The sequence below is a fragment of the Schistocerca serialis genome, chromosome 3 (genome assembly GCF_023864345.2).
Source record: "Schistocerca serialis cubense isolate TAMUIC-IGC-003099 chromosome 3, iqSchSeri2.2, whole genome shotgun sequence".
Classification (NCBI taxonomy): Eukaryota; Metazoa; Arthropoda; class Insecta; order Orthoptera; family Acrididae; genus Schistocerca; species Schistocerca serialis.
In genome coordinates, this window is record NC_064640.1 from 458,623,831 (window position 1) to 458,642,524 (window position 18,694).

General features: G+C 45.2%; 1 protein-coding gene across 1 annotated transcript in view; it reads left to right on the forward strand.

Annotated features, from left to right (window-relative positions):
• The window catches only part of LOC126470357 (cytochrome P450 4c3-like), a 188,373-nt gene that overhangs the window by 146,906 nt on the left and 22,773 nt on the right, over window positions 1–18,694 (forward strand). Inside the window, exons 8-9 of the mRNA XM_050098153.1 lie at window positions 6,589–6,692; window positions 6,811–6,879. Of these exons, the coding sequence (XP_049954110.1) occupies window positions 6,589–6,692; window positions 6,811–6,879 (173 nt within the window). The remainder of the gene's footprint in view (window positions 1–6,588; window positions 6,693–6,810; window positions 6,880–18,694) is intronic.

The window sequence follows — 18,694 nt, forward strand, 5'->3', positions numbered from 1 at the left end:
AGTAGGTATTAAAATCCAGTGGCGTAGAGTGAGGGGAGACTTTGAGACTTAGTCTCCCCCGCATTCGTGCTAAAAAAAGATGGAATAGTAATTCAAAACAAAAAATAAATAACTTTCTACTAAGAGCACTAAATGTGCGAAGACATCGCCGCACCCTGAGTATTGGTGTGTCTGCCTGCTTGAGACTCGACTGCACTGCCTCTGCCTCCCTTCCCTTACCTGGCTGTGTGCGCTTGAGCGTTCTCGGTTCCCCTCCCCTTCACCTCTTCAGCGATGGTCGTGCGCTGCACTTGCTGGCAGGTATCGAGACTAGTCTTTGCCGCTTCTATGCTGGCTTTTAACACGTAAGTGAACAGTCGCGCGGTTTGTGTTCATAGTCATTCTTGTTTGATTTTAGTGCATATTTTCGTTGTGTCGCCAACATGAGTGAGCCAGCAACTGAACACCTTATAGAATTTTTATTAAAAACTCCTTTTTCTACATTAACGAACGAAAAAAGTGGGAATTGAAGGCTGAACGACCTACTCCTATACTCAGTGTAGTTTTAAGTGAAGTCAAAGAAAAACGCACTTTTCAGACAGCCTGGTACGAAAAGTGTTCTAGGCTGACTGCGAATGCAGTTAATAACAGATTGTATTGTTATATATGTCTTCTATTTGATGGTGGAAAGGAATGATGCAATGAGGGCATTTGTACAATAAAGAACTTTGACAGGAAAGCACAAAAGCATCAGATATCAAAACGTCACCTGCAGAACAAAGAATCATTTCAGTTATTGGGCAAATCTGAATTGAGCACGCCCTTTCTGAAGCCGCTCGTCTGACAGCAATATAATACAACAAACAAGTTGCATCCAGCAGGAGAGTATTGGCTCGTCTTATTCACGCAACTGTATTTCTTTGTAAACAAGAACTAGTCTTTCGCGGCCATCGAGAAGACGAATCCTCCAGCAACAAAGGTAACTATCTGGAATTGTTGGATATACTAGCTCAAGGAGAGCAGTTAATCCGAGACCATCTGTCATCATCTTCAATTTTTAAAGGAACTTCTCCAGATATACAGAGTGATGTAATAGAAATGATAACTCTGGCAGTTAACGATAAAATAAAATCTGAAATTCATAACTGCAATTTCATTTCGATTCAGGCTGATGAAACATTAGACGCGTCATGCAAGAGTCAAATGAGTATAATATTTAGGTACTGTATTGCAGACAAAATTGAGGAAAGATTCGTTGGATTTTACGATATTTCTGGAGATAAAACTGCTGAAGGTTTGTCAAACATTATTCACGCAGTATTGGAAGAATGGAATGTGGAAGGAAAAGTGGTTAGTCAAACATATGAAGGCGCTTCAGTAATGGCGAGCATAGAAAGAGGACTACAACAATTGGTGAAGCAGTTCTGTCACTATGTGCTGTTTATTCATTGTTACGCACACCAACTGAATTTGGTACTGTTACATGCCTCCAAAATCATACGACAAGTACGCATGTTAGTAAGTGATCTTACTGCATTCCATTCGTTTTTTAGCAAATCATCAAAACGAACTGTATTGCTGACTGAGAAAGGATTTTAACTGCCACATGCAAGCAGCACTCGCTGGTACTTTCGTTCCAGGGCAGTTTCAAAAACATCTAGTCATTTCTCAGGGCTATAGAGTGTTTTTAATTATACACTCCTGGAAATGGAAAAAAGAACACATTGACATCGGTGTGTCAGACCCACCATACTTGCTCCGGACACTGCGAGAGGGCTGTACAAGCAATGATCACACGCACGGCACAGCGGACACACCAGGAACCGCGGTGTTGGCCGTCGAATGGCGCTAGCTGCGCAGCATTTGTGCACCGCCGCCGTCAGTGTCGGCCAGTTTGCCGTGGCATACGGAGCTCCATCGCAGTCTTTAACACTGGTAGCATGCCGCGACAGCGTGGACGTGAACCGTATGTGCAGTTGACGGACTTTGAGCGAGGGCGTATAGTGGGCATGTGGGAGGCCGGGTGGACGTACCGCCGAATTGCTCAACACGTGGGGCGTGAGGTCTCCACAGTACATCGATGTTGTCGCCAGTGGTCGGCGGAAGGTGCACGTGCCCGTCGACCTGGGACCGGACCGCAGCGACGCACGGATGCACGCCAAGACCGTAGGATCCTACGCAGTGCCGTAGGGGACCGCACCGCCACTTCCCAGCAAATTAGGGACACTGTTGCTCCTGGGGTATCGGCGAGGACCATTCACAACCGTCTCCATGAAGCTGGGCTATGGTCCCACACACCGTTAGGCCGTCTTCCGCTCACGCCCCAACATGGTGCAGCCCGCCTCCAGTGGTGTCGCGACAGGCGTGAATGGAGGGACGAATGGAGACGTGTCGTCTTCAGCGATGAGAGTCGCTTCTGCCTTGGTGCCAATGATGGTCGTATGCGTGTTTGGCGCCGTGCAGGTGAGCGCCACAATCAGGACTGCATACGACCGAGGCACACAGGGCCAACACCCGGCATCATGGTGTGGGGAGCGATCTCCTACACTGGCCGTACACCACTGGTGATCGTCGAGGGGACACTGAATAGTGCACGGTACATCCAAACCGTCATCGAACCCATCGTTCTACCATTCCTAGACCGGCAAGGGAACTTGCTGTTCCAACAGGACAATGCACGTCCGCATGTATCCCGTGCCACCCAACGTGCTCTAGAAGGTGTAAGTCAACTACCCTGGCCAGCAAGATCTCTGGATCTGTCCTCCATTGAGCATGTTTGGGACTGGATGAAGCGTCGTCTCACGCGGTCTGCACGTCCAGCACGAACGCTGGTCCAACTGAGGCGCCAGGTGGAAATGGCATGGCAAGCCGTTCCACAGGACTACATCCAGTATCTCTACGATCGTCTCCATGGGAGAATAGCAGCCTGCATTGCTGCGAAAGGTGGATATACACTGTACTAGTGCCGACATTGTGCATGCTCTGATGCCTGTGTCTATGTGCCTGTGGTTCTGTCAGTGTGATCATGTGATGTATCTGACCCCAGGAATGAGTCAATAAAGTTTCCCCTTCCTGGGACAATGAATTCACGGTGTTCTTATTTCAATTTCCAGGAGTGTATATTCATGATACAGACTCTCAGTGAGATCCAGAATCTTTGAGCTGTGCTGTGGGAATGAAACAATGGATGGATGATCTTACGTTTGTCTACTTCCTTTGCTTCTACCGACGGTGCTTTGTTTATGTTGATCACCTCTTTAGTGTTCTTCAGTCAAAATCTGCCAGTATAACTGCTTGCTACGACGAAATAAGATATGTTTTGAGAAACTTACAACAGTTAAGAACGGAAACATTCGTTGATGAATGCATTAAACGCAGCTTGTGTTTGAATGGCAACTTATCATTCTGTGACAGTCAAAAGACATCTCTCAGGGCATTAACTTACGAGATACTGGATTTGCAAATTGTTCAGATGGAAATAAGGTTTCAAGACTTTCCCCAAATTCAGTTTGTTGAACCTTTGAACGAAAAGTATTTCCCGAACTATCAAAAAGAATTCCCAAAGTTGAAACTACTTCATTTATTAGAACAGTACCCTTTTTTCAAACAAGAACAACTTGAAAATGAACTGTGTAACATAAACGCTTGTGAGAAAAAACACTCAACTATAAGAATCCTCTTAAAGTACATTGTCAACAATGATTTAGACTCCGTTTATGAAGAAACAACGAAGTTCCTGCGTTTGGTTTTGACCCTACCCACAACTACAGCAAGCAGTGAACGAAGCGGGCTCTTGAACGAGTGAAGAATTATTTAAGAAATTCAATGTCCAACATCCGGCTGTCGTGTTTGAGCACGTTAGCAACAGAAAGGACACTACTTGGAGATCTATCCAGTGATCAGATCTTTGTAGACCGAGTTATGGACTTATTCGTGGAAAGAAAAGACAGGCGCATTGCACTTGTGTAAAAGAAAATGTAAGTGCTTCTCCTCTTGCTGCTGGAGTTCTACAAATTTGTCATCGTTTCTTGAACAAGTTAGTTATTATTATTATTAGTGGCGGTGGTAGTGGTAATGGTAGTAACGGTAGTAGTAGTAGTAGTGGTAGTAGTAGTACGAGAGTGGCTGTTGTTGTTTTATTTGATGCATTTTGTTTCATTTGTTTAAATTATTGTTTATTGTACTATTTTGTCTCCATATAATAGCTACAGTCTCTCCAACCTTTACAACCACGCTATGCCACTGTTAAAATCCATGGAGAAGAAATAAAAACTTTGAGGTTCGCCGATGACATTGTAATTCTGTCAGAGACAGCAAAGGACTTGGAAGAGCAGTTGAACGGAATGGACAGTGTCTTGAAAGGAGGGTATAAGATGAACATCAAAAAAAGCAAAACGAGAATAATGGAATGTAGTCGAATTAAGTCGGGTGATGCTGCGGGAATTACATTAGGAAATGAGACACTTAAATTAGTAAAGGAGTTTTGCTATTTGGGGGGCAAAATAACTGACGATGGTCGAAGTAGAGAGGATACAAAATGGCGACTGGCAATGGCAAAGAAAGCATTTCTGAAGAAGAGAAATTTGTTACCATCGAGTATTGATTTAAGTGTCAGGAAGTCGTTTCTGAAAGTATTTGTATGGAGTGTAGCCTTGTATGGAAGTGAAACATGGACGATAAATAGTTTAGACAAGAAGAGAATAGAAACTTTTGAAATGTGGTGCTACAGAAGAATGCTGAAGATTAGATGGGTAGATCACATAACTAATGAGGAGGTATTGAATAGAATTGGGGAGAAGAGGAGTTTGTGGCACAACTTGACAAGAAGAAGGGACCGGTTGGTAGGACATGTTCTGAGGCATCAAGGGATCACCAATTTTGTATTAGAGGGCAGCGTGGAGGATAAAACTCATAGAGGGAGGCCAAGAGATGAATACACTAAGCAGATTCAGAAGGATGTAGGCTGCAGTAGGTACTGGGAGATGAAGAAGCTTGCACAGGATGGAGTAGCTTGGAGAGCTGCATCAAACCAGTCTCAGGACTGAAGACCACAAGAACAGCAACAACATCTGAATTAGCTATACAAACGATTAGCCATCAGTGTAAGATGGAGTCACAGACCGGCCGTAGAGCGTTCCCGTATGTGCCCTGAATCTTTTCGCAGTCTTTTGCTCTCATTATAATTGTGTAACTGTATTGTGTACTAGTGCAGTGATGTCCTAGACACATTGTGACGGGCACCAGTATCGAAATGGCTAATACATTGTTTGTATATGCCAAGCCGCGCAGCGGTGGAGCTGCTGCAGATTGTATGTGGGAAGATCTCAAAACAGAAATCTTCCTCACAATTTGATGTTTGAAGCAGTTGTTGAAAGAGGACTAAGAGAGATCAAAAAGTTACAAGAGGGTACTGTGTTTTCTGCCTGGGTTGTTTCCAAAAAGTTATAATGTACATACAGCAAAGTGCGTTTTCTGTATTACGTTTTATTGTACATACCATAGTACTGTGTCGTATTGAGATACTTTCTAAATACCGTATCAAATTTTCCACATTTAAGTATAATATTATTTCTCAAAAACGGATGCCGAATGTCCACCCTAAGTTCGGACAGTTGCCGTTGAAGAGGACGTTTCCAAACACTTCATAAGAACCATCTACCAGCATCTCCCAGTGCACCCACTTCATATTAACATTTAGAGTGTTGTCTATAACCAACAGCTGCATTCATACCATTTACAGAATGTCCAGGCAACAGTAGTGAGGAACTACATAATTATGACAAGTACATTTTGTGAAGTGGTATTTACGGCACTGCATACTCCAGCTATAAATCCAGACTTCAGGGCTGTTCAGTGACTAATGCACGCTCGCTCGAGACCACGTTATGAACTCGCACAACACTGATTTGGGCTGCCGAACATGGTCAAAGGTAATCAACACAGGTTCATTGTTAGCATATGGGCTGGAATAATCTGTGATCCTTTCATTGTGCCATATCTAATGTTAACAAGAGTAAGAGGACCGAGCTACCTCAGTTTACTCAGAGTTGTTCTTCCTGTTTCACTGGATGAATGCCAGTGTGGGTTTGTCAGGTAACTTGGTAGCAAAAATACTATGGTACAATTGAGCGTGATGTGAATGTGCGGAGACATCTGGACGTCACATACCCACATGTTAGGATTAGTGGAGGGGAAGCTCTTCTACGACCATCCCGGCCACCAAGTATTACACCTTTTGACTATTTTCTGTGAGGTAGCATGAAGTCTATGGTGTATGCTATTGCTGTAAAACTACAGGAGAATTTTATCACACAAATCCACGTAGCGACGGAATAGTGCGCATAGCTGGACTTATTTCACCAAGTGCGTCAATCTCTATAAAACGGATCTTCAGTCTGAAATTGAGATACAATCTAAATTTTGATCCCTTTTTGTACTTTACTGCGTTATATGATGCTCTTGTTGAGTTTCCGAATGAAATGTTGAACGCACACCCATCGCTATATACCAAACATTCTCAGACTCTATCAATTTCAAAATGCTGCCAACAACTAACACGAAGAAATGACGTTTTCTGTACGAATTTGTCACGTTCAAACTTTGTTCCAGCCAAACGAATATCACTTCTGGATCTCCTTGTTGAGGTAGCGGAGCAAACGGGAGAACTAACAGACCTCGATATTAGGGAAGAAGTGGACACCTTCATGTTTGAGGTCAGTATATAACAATAGCGTGTCTAATTTACTCAAGAAAGTGTGAATCATGCGGTTCCATTAAAAAAAAGTAGTTTAATGTTGGCATGTAAGGTTAAAATTGATTATATGACTGCAGGGACATGATACAACGGCAGCGTCCCTCACCTGGACTATCTTCTTAATTGGATTGCATCCTCACGTACAGGTAAGTAAAAATACGTTGCTTCACGAAACTTCTTAATTCAATAAATAAAAATACAGTTCTCATCTAAGAATTCATGGGAAGGAGGGTACATTATTCTAAATATATTCCGCTGTAGCTTCTGATGTTATTTGCAACGCTGTTCGGTGTGAAAATGACTGTATCAAAATATTTTTCTTCACTTTTTTCGCATTTTAGCCACACATGAAAGCTATTTGTTACAAGAAATACGCATTTGTTCTTTGCCAACTGGTATGATAGTAACAATCCCGCGAAAACTGTACTCGACTCCACTATATGCTCAATGCAATCTGTTCAATAAGGAAACTGGTTTCCTAATTTCATTGCTGGGCAGCATTAGTTTAAATTCCTAGATGAGAGGCGGAAAATAGGCCGGACTCACCGACGGAGACAACAACCACTTTCGTCCTTAGACTTACGTCAGCAACAACTTTGGGTAAGTAGCGTGCAATGTGTGAAACGTGTAAAAAAATTCTATTTAAAGGCTTATCTCTACTGTCAAACCCAGAGGTGTTTGTTAACATGACCATGCTTGCCTGTTAGCCAGGCAGGCAAGCTGTTGCACGTTTTCAAGAACGGGCAGGCTGCTTTGCTACCATTGAAGCCAAGCTATGCCCAAACAAAGCACGCTACGGGAGTCTTGCTTGCCTGCCCGTCTTCCCGCTGTGCTACGCAACGTAGTAGTCTATTCTGTACGCTTTGGTTCAAATGGCTCTGAGCATTATGGGACTTAACATCTGAGGTCATCAGTCCCCTAGAACTTAGAACTATTTAAACCTAACTAACCTAAGGACATCACACACATCCATATCCGAGGTAGGATTCGAACCTGCGACCGTAGCAGTCGCGCGGTTCCGGACTGAAGCGCCTAGAACCGCTCGGCCAACACGGCCGGCTCTGTATGCTTTCATTGTAGTGTTATGTGTAGTGTTTGGTAGCTGATAAAAATACACGAATGTCACAAGATGAGACTCAATGAAATATGTATTCGTTCTAGGTCATTGCAGGCCAGCAAATGGAAGATTTTATTTGTTCTTTTCTTTTTCGGCAAGTTTCGGGCTTATTTATTTCGATATGAACGGTTTTCTCTGCAACTTCATCCTTTTTCCAATCATCATAAAGTCACCTCTCATACATGTTTTCTGCAGTAATGAGAACCTTTTCTGAAATTTGAGATTCTTTGCACGTAAGAGCCTGAAATTTCTGATATGCTGCAACGCCAACCATAGTAATGTTTTGGAGACTAGTTTCTGTAGTTTTAGTGTATTCCAGCCAAATATGATCCCTGTTACACTAATTTTAAATATTTTCTTCCAGGATTTATGTTGCAGAATGGCTGAATTCATTCTAAGCAGCGCAAATATTTCATTTTGAATCACCCAAATGCTTTTTAGCGCGCATAAAGTTCGTTTTTCTTAATATGTTAGTCTAAAAAGTACATGTCTGAAAGAAAAAGTTTTTCTTTCATACTAAGCTTTCTTCGCAATACGCTGCGTACTACCAGAATGTGGTTTTTAATTTCCACTGCGCCATATTTTTTGTTTCTATTACAGTCAAAGTTTACCCTAAATTTAAAAAGCCTATATACTGCTAAATGGTCTCAAGTCCTTATTGCACACACTTTCACACAAGTATCAGCCACTAAGAGTTTGTCCTCCTTCAAAATATTTATAGAGTGACGAAACTGCTGGTAAAATTTACAGACAAGTCGTAACATACTCGAGGCTGGCGAATGAGGGTTTAGTAACTTCTTACACTACTTGCATTGCGAGGCACCAACCGATTTATTTTAAGCTGCTTCGCAACCATACGACAACTTTCCCCTGCTGGTTTTGCGCTCTGTTTAATGACTGGTGTATATTCCTCAATTCTTAATTTATCATGAATTTCCTTTAAGTGTAGTTTGTTAATGTTGCTGCTTCCATCGTTATGATAAATGAGCTGCAACAAAACTTGCGTAAACATATACCTGGCGCGTCAAGTTGGATTGACAGCGCAACCCAACCCGTTTCAGGTGCAGCATGCTGAGCAGGTCTCGTCAAGCTTGCCAAGCTATCGGAAACCGAAGCCGGTCTGCTTTAACCGCTGTGCTTTAGTAACATGTACTCTTGTGTCAAGGTTGAGTTGCTTTAATGGTTGCGGCAGAGATAGGGACAGGCAGGCTGGAAGAATAATTCGTACACATCTCGTTAAACCTGAATAGAAATGCACCACCTAGTGTTACTAACCCATATTTTCAAGTGAGTTTCACACATCAGAAATGTGATTAATATGTAAATGGTTGAATTCACTTTACAGTATAATGTTAAACTCGCACCTTGTGGGATGAAAACCGCAAACAGCTGTATGTAAAATCTTTTATTTGGGGCCACAAACGGTTTCGTAGCTTAGAGTCACATCTTCCAATGATTATATAAATTACGTCATATGATACCCAAATGTGAGTATGGATAGAAGACCCAGCATTCAGTGTCCAGATAATAGTAATCCTCCAAGTGAGCGTACAGACAAATTGTTCAAAATGGTTCAAATGGCTCTGAGCACTATGGGACTTAACTTTTGAGGTCATGAGTCCCCTAGAACTTTTTTTTTTTTTTTTAAAAAAAAATCTTTATTGATAACTATAATAATTATACAAATTTAACCCCCTACCTAAAACTCATTAGTGGGTCCTAAATAATATACATTTATGTTGAATTGTGCAGCTTTTTCTTAATTTAATAGTGAGCTACAGTTACATTAACAACAATGGGCATTTAATTTCTATATCTACTGTTTATTCTAGTTCCTATAACTAATTTAATTTATGTATTTCCTGCAGCGTCACATGTGTGCCAGTAAGAATATAAACCTACTTAATATGCCTTGTTCTTCGAGCTAAACCCGAAGAACATGCCCCTGGCACTGGGCAGGCCACGACGTTATTAATCGCTGCAGTACCTAATCTAATTTCCTATAACTAATTCCTACAAACTAACTTATCCTACGTCACATTCGGTGTGTCATAGTCGGTGGTTGGTCCCTGCTCCCCCTAGTCCTGTACATGGCGGATTCCAACTCGGGTGGAGTTGGCCAGTCCACGCACAGGCGGTATGGGACCAGGGCTCTAGGTCACAATCGGTAATAATTATTTCCTTGCTCTTACTGTATCTCTCTTAGATATTCGGTTAAGACCTTTCGAGATACCTCGTTTGCCAAGGTGTTTAGTGTCTGAAAGGTTTCCTCACGTCTAAGCAGTTGATACGTGTCACGGTTAGGAAGTCTGTCTCGTAGTGTATTTGCAACATCATTGAAGAGAGGGCATTCGTAAACAACATGTTCGGGTGTTCCCTCCGGATCGCCACAGTCGCACGCTGGTGTCGCCCTTTTCCCAAATCGACATAAGTATGTCGGGTAGGGTCCATGGCCAGTGAGGAAGTGAATCAGACCTCGTGTAGGCTCGAAATACCTCATACCCAGACGTTCCCTCACATCAGGTAGGAACTGGAAGGTTCGTCGTCCAGCCTCTTCTACAGCCCAGGTCTCCTGCCATAGTTCTTCCCCTCTTATCCTTATATCTCTTTTGTCGCCCAATCTGATACCCATAATATCTACAATCTTTTCATAATTCTCCCTTTTGGCCCAGTACCAGGCCGCTTGTTCCCTTATTTTGATGTCCAGGGGGCAGAGCCCCATTATGACTAACAGGGCCCCCCCTGGAGATATTCTGTAGGCACCCACAGCTCTTAGTAGCATGCTTCTCTGGACCCTTCTCACTGCCATGGCGGGCACCACCCTCGTGAGCCTGTGTGCCCAGTCTCCCGAGCCGTAACCCACGACTGAAGTTAAGATGCTGTTGTGGTATAGTCTAATTAAGTGTGACGGAAGGTGGAATCTTTTGTGACCTATTGAGATGAGATTGTTTAGTATCTGAAGGGCTCTCTGGGTGACGGTATCAATGTGCTTGCCGAAACTCCACCTTTCATCAATGATGACTCCTAAGTAGCGTGTCTCACGTCGTCTAAGAACTGGTGAACCGTCTATTCTGACAGTCGGATTTCTAATGAGATGTCCTTTTAACAGGAGGTAAGTAGATTTGCTGGGCGATATCGTCATTTTTGTCGCGTGGCACCACTGTTGGAGTTTGTCTAGTGCTGTCTCTATCTTTGGTTCTATGTCTTCGCGGCTGCGGCCGCCAACCAACAGGAGGAGGTCATCCGCATAGGCTATCACCTCTAGCACCTCTTCACTCTGTTGTAAGCTATCTAGCAAAGGCTCCATATGGATGTCCCAGAAGAGGGGTCGTAAGACGGAGCCTTGGGGACATCCTTTGGTGATTGTCTTGCTAACTCTTTCGCTAGAGGATGATAGCCAGACCTCCCGATCCTCGCAATAGCTCCTCAGGCAACCATATAGCGGCCCTGGACACTCTTTCTCCCGCAAGCAGGAGAAGAGCGAAGGCCACCACAGGTTGTCGAAGGCGCCACTGATGTCAACCATGATGCCAACCACGTATTTGTGCGGGGTCGAGCCACAGACCTCGGCCGCCAGGGCGATTGCATCAGATGCCGACCGCCCCGGCCTGAACCCGAACTGCCTGTCACTCATCCCGCACAACACCCGGTGTGCTGTCAGTCTGTCAGCCAGCAATTTTTCCAATAATTTGCCAAATATATCCAGCAGGCAAATCGGCCTGTAGGATTTCGTTTCTGCGGGATCCTTGTCTGGTCCTTTCTTTATGATGACTACATGTGCCTTTTTCCATAACTTAGGGAACTTACGCTGTCTGAGGCATTCATTGTACAGATGTGTTAGTGGTGCAGTCAGCTGGGGCGCCAGAAACTGCACCACCTCCGCCACAATGCCGTCTGGCCCAGGTGCTTTTCCTCTTTGCAGAGATCTTATGTGGGTTGCTACCTCCTCTTCTGAGAAGGGGTAGACCGCCGTCTCATTGGTGTATATTTCGCGGTCTTGATCTCTGAGTTGCTGCTGCCTCTCTGTTTCCCCATCCGCATTGTCGTCAGGCAGCAGGGAGTGGAGGAGGACCCCCGCAGTCTCCTGCCAGGACTCCGTCATCCTATCCCCGTACCTGACTGTGGATAATTCCAGAGGAGAGCGGATTTTTTCTCTAACTAACTTATAAGGGAGTCCCCATGGGTCCGTGACTAGTTGGTTGAGCACGAAGTTTTCACAGCTTCTCATTCTGACTTCCCATAGTTCCTTTTGGAACTTTCGCTTTTCCTCCCTGTACAGCAGCTGCCACCTTTGTCGTTCCTGCCAGACGACACTGCGCTGATAGTACCTCCTCAGCCTTCTGACAGACTGACGCAGTTCACTTAGTTCGGCAGACCATGGTGACGGTGAGGCCGCCATGGCCCTCCTCCTAGTAGGTACGGCTGCCCTCACCGCTCTTGTCACTGCATTCACCAGTTCCCCCGCCCTCTGATCCACGTCCATGTCTAAGTGCATGTCGTCTTCCGGTAATGGAGGAATGTCACACTCCCTCGCTAGGCGTTCCCAATCGGTTCTTTTGTAATTTAATTGTGTTTCCCACCCCGTGGCCCAGTGTCACTCTCTTTCTCCTATGGTAAAAGTTATCAGATTGTGGTCGCTTGTGGTGGCATTCTCTACAACTCTCCAATTTTGAAGGTTATTGGCTGTATTCGGAGTTACAAGAGTGATGTCTATGTTTGTGCCCTGTCCTCCACCTGCAGCGTAGGTGGGAGGATTGCCGGGTCTGTTGGCTACCACAAGTTGCGATGCCATAATAAATTCTTCAACCTTCTCACCATTCGCATCTCTTGTGCCACTGTACCACAGGGGGGATTTTGCATTAATGTCGGCAGTTATTATGACTTTTCTTCCCCGCAACGCCGTGGTAACTCTCGCTAGGTGGTCTATATGAGTTTCTATATTATCCCCATACTGAAAATACATATTAATGAGAGTTATAATTCCTGTAGGGGATTGAAGATCCACGACGTTGCAATGGCTAGTTGTGAACTGTGAGAGTGTTGTGACTCTCAAGAGTTTGTTGGTGATTATAATTGCTGCCTTCGGGTCATCCCCTCTACTGACTATTTGCCAGCTTGCAGCAGCAAAAGCTATTTTCCCAGCTAGGGAGTATGGCTCCTGTAGACAGAGTACATCAAGTCTCCTCTCCTCCACCTCCCTTCGGAGCTCTTGCATTACGAGTCTACTGTTGTGTGTGTTAAGCTGTCCTATAGTAATTTTTGTCATTATGGGTAGTATGTATGTATTCGGTCATGTGGCCAGGTCTTGCTCCAGTCGAATGCAATTCGTCCATATGCCACTACTGACTGTCGATAAATGTCGTCAAGGTCGAATTTCTCTCCTCGTCTTTCGAATGCTTTTTTGAGCAGGTCTCGCAAGACTCCAAAGTCGGTGGGGAGATTCACCGATTTTAGCTGGATTCTGTCGACAGCCTCCATAACCGGAAAGGTTATTTTTTTGCCGTCCTCATGTCCTACTCGGACCACATGTCGTAAGGCAGTGGTCAGGGTAGCCGGCTGCTCCAATCTGGATAGCTGCATGGTGTACTCCAAGTTGGGGTACACCCTGACTGGATCGACCGGTGGTAATCTAACTATTGGTGTGCACTGAGTGCTGGGGCTCGTACTAGAGCTCGTCACTACATTTTCCTGTATTGGTTGGTTGTTAGTGTTGCTGTCCTTATGAGTTGCTGGAGCCGCAGGATGCCCTTGCCGCTGTAGGTGTAGTTTCGGCTTTGTTTCCCGGCTTCCAGAGGAGAGAGTTTCTGCCATGGGGAGATTTGTTTGTATTCCTATATCCATTGTTGGAAAATCAGTTTGTATAGCCATGTCCTTTGTTTCAGTTTTGATGATTCCCGTAAGCGACCTCAAAAAGTCCTTGAATCTATTTGCCTGCATGGCATCTCTCCTCCTTTTGCTCGGGGACTTTCGCTTTGGCATCCTGTTCGGTATACTGGGCTCAGCCATAATCAGTCCTGGAGATCAGTCTTTGCTCCAGCATTCTGTATGTGGGGCAGTTTCTACCGGTGGTTCCACAAGACTTTTTTCCTCGGATCTTACACGGTATGCAAACTGTTGCCGCCTTGCAGTCTTTGCGGCTATGACCTTTCTCCCCGCACTTGGTGCACGCCGGCTCCCTGGTGCACAGCCTTAGGATGTGATCCAGGTCACCACAGTTGTGGCAACGAGGTACCACGACATAGTCTCTTGTATTGATGGCATGGAAACCAACATACAGTCTGCCCATTGTTGTTATATTTTTCCACATTGGCGCCGATACTTCGGCGACGTGATGAACGACATCACGACCCCGCGGACCAGTCTTAAATTTTAACTTAAAGTTGTTCTTGAATTCATCTTCTGTCATTTTGTCAAAGTTCTGTAATCTAATTGTTTCTTCTAATTCTTCATTCGTCATAATTGCAGGTACGTCATATAATATGACGAGAGGGTTTCTTTTTCTCGGTGGTTCACATTTGACCACCGAGTTCAATTTCTGGTTATTTAGCAGCTTTTCCTTATCTTCTTCCGAGGCAACTTCAACGATCACGGAGTTTCTGCTTGGTTTTACCTTCTTGATTTTGATCTTGTCTTTAATGGGGTCAACAGCTTTTGTGAAAAGTTCCTGTATTTTCTTGACACTAGTGTCTTGCCCAGGTAGTGTCCTGAGGAAGACAGCTGTGTCTGTCCTTTTCGTGACCCTGTCAATGGTGTCTCTAGTCATGCTTTGTGGGCTCTTGGTGGGCGCTTGCGCAGCCACCGCTGCCCACGTCTTTACTGGTTGCCTTCTTAACCTGTCATTTTCTTTTTCAAGTTCTTCTACTCTTCCTTCAAGTTTGGCGTGGGCAATAGCCCATGCAGCCAGCTCATTTTTTATGATGGCAAGTCCTGCTTGACTGATTTTGCCATTCTTTATCTGTTGCTCCATGAGCAACGAGATTCTCGAGTACCTCTCCATAATTGTCTCATTTTCTGCCTGTCCCTGCTCGTCCTGGGGAGAGGGATCAGGCGCAGCGGAAGACATTCGAGGCGCACACGAATCACTCGCTTCAATTGTGGCCATGATTTACGAGTGATCAAAAAGGGGTTGGGAGCCCGTCTCTTGCCCCGGACCGGCTCCTCTGGCATGGGGGGGGGGGGGGGGGACTATTGCAGCTCGCCCACCGACCTCGCCCCTAGGTCAAGGGCACTCCAGAGCTGCAGGGTTCAACGCGCCGTTGCCAGCGCACTGGTCCCCGTCGAAGGCCTCGTCGTCGACGATTTCACTCGACGCTCCTCGGCAAGTGCACCCCGCACTCCGGAGAGGTGGATGCACCCCTCGCCCTTCGCCGCCTTCTAGCCCGAGTTTCCACCTGAAGGCCAAGGACCCACTCCTACTCAGGTGGTGGGTCGGTCCCCCAGTCGTTCGGCGGTCTGGGCCCATCTAACCTAGCCCAGGCGATGTCACCACCTCCTGGGTTTGGCAGAACACGCCCCGGTTACCCAGGGGCGCGGCGAAGCACCCTTGCCGACTCGCGCCGCGATCCCACGCCGACAAACGAGGTCGCCGGCATGCAGAGCACCTGCTGGTTTGTGCCCTGCGAACAAAAAGGGACTGGTGTTAGGTCCCTTGACACAGCTCCCCCTGTGCCACGCACCCTTCGCTTTCGCATCGGGTTGGGTCGCAGCTCTCCCTTTTGTCGCAAGGCAGAACGCCAAGCTTAACATCTGGCACCACGGGAAGGCGGAAAGAGCCACTTGGGAAGGAGAGGCTATGAGAGACGCTTCACTTCCCCTGTGAGGACTGCCGCGGCACACCCGACTGAAAAGCGATACGCCCCAGTGCGAGCTTCCGTGCCCTACGGCGCGCCGGCAGCGGGCGGGCCCACCCCGAAACGCGCCGTCAAACGACTGACCTCACGCCAGAACTTAGAACTACTTAAACCTAACTAACCTAAGCACTTCACACACATCCATGCCCGAGGCAGGCTTCGAACCTGCGACCGTAGCGGTCTCGCGGTTCCAGAATGTAGATCCTAGAACCGCTCGGCCACCCCTGCTGGCAGACAAATTGTAAATAGCCTGAATGATTCCATCAACATTCCTCGAAAATTGAGCCGGATCAATAATTCAGGATCGAGATCTCTTTGCACTATATGATCACCAGCTCAGAGGGTGTTGACGGCAACATGTTAGTACTAACATGTTGCTGGATGTCATATGGTGCGGCTAAATCTTGTTCCTGAATTTTGTTTCTGGCTCGATTTTTGGGGAATGTTGATGGCAACATTTAGCCCATTTACAATTTGACATTACGATCACTTGGCGAATTACTATAGTTTGTACAGTGAATGATGGGTCTTCCATCCATCCCGACATTTGGTTATCATATAATTTATATATCCAATGGGGCACTGTTAAGTGGGGCGTTCCCCAAGGGTCGGTGCTGGGGCCACTGCTGTTTCTTATTTATATAAATGATATGCCTTCTAGTATTACAGGTGATTCAAAAATATTTCTGTTTGCTGATGACACCAGCTTGATAGTGAAGGATCTTATGTGTAATATTGAAACAGTAACAAATAATGTAGTTCATGAAATAAGTTCGTGGCTTGTGGGAAATAATTTGATGCTAAATCACAGTAAGACTCAGTTTTTACAGTTTCTAACTCACGATTCAACAAGAACCGATATTTTGATCAGACAGAATAGGCATATTATAAGCGAGACGGAACAGTTCAAGTTCCTAGGCGTTCGGATAGATAGTAAGCTGTTGTGGAAAGCCCATCTCCAGGATCTTGTTCAGAATCTAAATGCTGCTTTATTTACCATTAGAACAGTATCTGAAATAAGTGACACTTCAACACGAAAAGTAGTCTACTTCGCATATTTTCATACGCTTATGTTGTATGGTATTATTTTTTGTGGTAATTCTTCTGATTCAAAAAGGGTATTTTTGGCTCAAAAACGGGGTGTTCGAGCTATATGTGGTGTAAGTTCGAGAACCTCTTGTCGACCCCTATTCAAAAATCTGGGAATTCTGACATTGCCCTCACAGTATATATTTTCTTTAATGTCGTTTGTTGTTAGCAATATTAGCCTATTCCCAAGAGTTAGCAGCTTTCGCTCAGTTAATACTAGGCAGAAATCAAATCTGCATGTAGAATGCACTTCCTTGACTCTTGTGCAGAAAGGAGTGTAGTATTCCGCTGCATCCATTTTCAATAAGCTACCACAAGAACTCAAAAATCTTAGCAGTAGCCCAAACACTTTTAAGTCTAAACTGAAGAGTTTCCTCATGGCTCACTTCTTCTATTCTGTCGTGGAGCTCCTGGAAGAGCTAAAAAATTAAGCAAATTCCAGTGTTACATTCTTGATTTTCTTCATTTAAACTTACGACTTGTCACCTGAATATGTTTTTTTATATTTCATTTTATCTGTTTCTAATATCGTGTTATAATTTCATGTATTGACTCATTCCATGACCATGGAGACTTCTCCTTAATTTGGTCCCACGGATCAATAAATAAATAAATAAATAAATAAATCCAACTGAAGGTGTGGCTCTAAGCTAAGTAACCGTTTGTTTTCCTTATAAAATATCTTACATACAACTCTTTGCGGTTTTCATTCCACAAGGAATATATTCACAGCTGCGATTGCACTCAACACAAAGTTGTTTGTAAAATTCGCAATATCATATACAGGGTGAACAGTAATAAATCCGACAAACAGCAGGGACGGATTCCTGACTGGAACTGGAAGAAAGAAGTTCCTATGAACATGTGTCTGGAAATGGAGGGTTGCGTGCAACGATAACAAATCGTCCCGGAACGCAGTATAGAGCTTCGTCGCATCCACGTCACAATAGATGGGCAAGTGGTCTCCCTGGGATGCAGTACACGCGTTCACATGTCGTATCGTAGATTGCCGCACTCTTTCGCACGTTCCGGCCTCTCTCTGAATGGCGTCACTGGCATCGTGACACGCTGTTGAATGATCTGCACGTCAGGAGCTGGTTCAGCATGCACAACGCTTTCCAGATGCCCCCAGAGGTAAAAGTCCAGGGGGTTTAAGTCCGGAGATCTAGCAGGCCATGCTACGCGGCCTCCTTGTCCTATCCAACATCCGGGGAAGAAGTTGTTGAGGTGTCGGCGAACTGTGATGCGGAAGTGGGGTGGTGGTCCGTCATGCAGGAACCACATAACTTACCGTATTGCTAAAGGCGCGGTCTAAAGCAACCGAAGCAGAGTATTCCGCAGCAAATCCAGGTGACTTCCTGTCCACACATTGATGCTAAGCCGATGCTGATGAGATGCCTCAACATTCCTCGAGGGTTTTCTGTAGCCCCCAGATGACGATTATGCCGACTGGTGATGCCAGTTCCGGTGAAGGTTGCTTCGTCGGTACAGAGGACTGATGACGAAAATTCTACAACTGTTGCAAAAACCATCGACAAAATCTTTCCCGTCGAGGGAAATCCGCTGCTGATAATCACTGCACTCGTTGCAGGTGATAGGGATAGTAGCGGTTGTCATGTAGGATACATATAATCGTACTTTGTCTTACACCATGTTGGCGGATCGCTTTCCTAGAGCTTGTACTAGGACTCGACTTAATATTCTGTAGAACCCGGTCCTCCAAATCTGGTGTACGCACAGTCCTCTATCTCTCTCCACGTTCGTCTGTCTGGAAGGACCCATGATCACACAAACGCCAAAAAGAGCTTGAAATGTTGTGTGATGCGGCTGGTGTCTGTGAATGTGTTTTAGTATAGTCGTGCTGCCTCTCGACCGTTTCCATCCGCCAGGTCGTACACAAACACC